Source organism: Pterocles gutturalis, unplaced genomic scaffold, assembly GCF_000699245.1.
Source record: "Pterocles gutturalis isolate BGI_N339 unplaced genomic scaffold, ASM69924v1 scaffold22592, whole genome shotgun sequence".
NCBI classification, from domain to species: domain Eukaryota; kingdom Metazoa; phylum Chordata; class Aves; order Pterocliformes; family Pteroclidae; genus Pterocles; species Pterocles gutturalis.
Genome location: NW_010110782.1, coordinates 4,273 through 4,615, shown reverse-complemented (window position 1 = coordinate 4,615; position 343 = coordinate 4,273). Strand labels below are relative to the sequence as shown.

Below are 343 nucleotides of genomic sequence, written 5' to 3'. Positions count from 1 at the left end.
GCCCGGCTCAGCAGGGGCAATGGGGGCCCAGCTGGGGGGGGTGGTGGATGCCCACAGGGTCTCCACGCTGAGGGTGATGGTCACTGAGGTGTTGCCCAGGAAGTTGGCAGCCGTGCAGGTGTAGTTGCCAGCATCCATGGGCCGTGCCGCTGGGATCAGCAGCTCTGAGCGGACGGTGTCCTCGCTGATGGGCTCAGTGGACACTGTGGGCAGAGGGGGGTTGTGTCAGCAGGCAGGGGCCCCTCCTGCCCGCACAGACAGGGAGCCACGGTGCCCTTGGGCAGCCCCAGGACCACTCCAGTGTGGGATGGGGTCCAGGAGGCCAGGCAGAACCTGCCCTGCC

General features: G+C 68.2%; 1 protein-coding gene across 1 annotated transcript in view; it reads right to left on the bottom strand.

Moving 5' to 3' along the window:
* Positions 1-27: 27 nt before the first annotated feature.
* Positions 28-343, bottom strand: part of LRIT2 (leucine-rich repeat, immunoglobulin-like and transmembrane domains 2) — a gene marked incomplete at its 3' end in the record, with an annotated part of 3,169 nt that continues 2,853 nt past the window's right edge. Inside the window, exon 3 of the mRNA XM_010073533.1 lies at positions 28-203. Within this exon, the coding sequence (XP_010071835.1) occupies positions 28-203 (176 nt within the window). The remainder of the gene's footprint in view (positions 204-343) is intronic.